Consider the following 1,541-nt stretch of genomic DNA (forward strand, 5'->3'; position numbering starts at 1 on the left):
GTCAGTACAGATTATTTATCTACCGATCGTCGTACGGAACATTACTGATTTAACGATACGCATTGTTGATCAAGAAGGACATTTGCTCGATTTTCGAGAAGAGAAAATTACATATACGGCGGCGACAAAAATAACGTGTGACAAATGAAATGCTTGTGTTGAACGAAAGTACGGAACACGCGAGAGACAATATTTTGCGAGAAGGCGAGTGGCTGCGGTATTGGGTGATAACAATCAGATATCCGATTACGCTAAAAAGAAGTTCAGCGCGTTGAATCGCAAATTTTTAAAATCATTAGGATTCGTCGTACGAAATACTTGAACAATATGATTGACATCCTGAATATTGGAGGCGAGCCGATCTTTGACCATCGTATCGTCAAGATTGAGACTCATACGTACAATCCATACGCCAACACAACGCTTAAATATAGCGATGAGATACGGATACCGACATTAAGATATGTACATGTTATCGTGTGAAAGTTTTATATACATCGAGGGAAAGTTGTGGGTGAATGAAGGGGCAAGAGTGATATGGGGAAACAATTGTGTCGCGTTTATGTTTGATGAACCCCGATATGAACTCGACGGTGTGGAGATTGACCGCAACAGAAGCGTTGGAATAACTTCCACGATTAAAAACTATATCTCTCTAACAACCGAGAAAGGTAAAATCTTGGAGAATGCTGCGTGGAACATATCGTATAATGCTGTTGAAACTTACTTCAATTTTTGCGTGCCACTAAACATACTATTGGGTTTTTGCGAAGATTATAAGCGAGTTGTGATTAACGCTCGTCACGAATTAATTTTGATACGTTCGCGCAACAACAACAATTGCATAATTGGCAATGCTTCGACTGAAGCTGATATCGAATTATTCAAGATACAATGGCATATGCCACATGTAATATTGAGTGAGGTTAATAAACTATCCTTGCTGCGCGCGTTGGAAAGCGGGCGATACTTGAATATGAGTTTTTGCTCTTGGGATCTATACGAATTTCCTCTATTGCATAATACGACCAAGCATTCGTGGACCGTGAAAGCCGCCTCCCAGCTGGAGAAGCCGCGATACGTGATCTTTGCGCTGCAGACTGGCAGAAAAATGCTATGTCAAAAGATATTACTACATTCGACGACTGCAAATTGACCAACGTTAAACTATTTAAACTCGGAGTTTTATTCCTACGATGATTTGAATTTAGATTTCGATAAAAATAGATTCGCCCTCTTGTTCGATATGTACTCTCGTTTTCGCAAATCTTATTACGGATGTGATAATGATGATGTGCTATTAAACATTTCAAAATTTCTGCATTGCGGTCCTCTCGCGGTTATTGATTGCTCCCGACAAAACGAGTCTGTCAAAAATTCCACCGTGGACGTGAGATTTGAGTGCAAGGAGGATATACTACCGCCTATTATCTCATCTTGCACGATCGTGTTGTCGAATATTGTCCATTGACTAACGTAGTTTGTAAAATTAGATCAGCAAATATCCCCTCCAATGTCAAGAATATATAAAGATTGTAATT

General features: G+C 39.6%; 1 protein-coding gene across 1 annotated transcript; it reads left to right on the forward strand.

Moving 5' to 3' along the window:
* The first annotated feature begins 463 nt into the window (after window positions 1-463).
* Window positions 464-1,156, forward strand: LOC138940840 (uncharacterized). The gene has a single exon (XM_070310058.1). The coding sequence runs from the start codon at window positions 464-466 to the stop codon at window positions 1,154-1,156; it is 693 nt and encodes a 230-aa protein (XP_070166159.1).
* Window positions 1,157-1,541: the final 385 nt, after the last annotated feature.

This window comes from Polyergus mexicanus, unplaced genomic scaffold (assembly GCF_030449975.1).
Source record: "Polyergus mexicanus isolate NDT 795.1 unplaced genomic scaffold, iyPolMexi1.0 SCAF_17, whole genome shotgun sequence".
In the NCBI taxonomy this organism is placed as follows: Eukaryota; Metazoa; Arthropoda; class Insecta; order Hymenoptera; family Formicidae; genus Polyergus; species Polyergus mexicanus.

What these genes read in the sequence shown, in the direction of transcription:
- LOC138940840 (XM_070310058.1), top strand. Translation starts at nt 464, where the DNA reads ATGTACATGTTATCGTGTGAAAGTTTTATATACATCGAGGGAAAGTTG.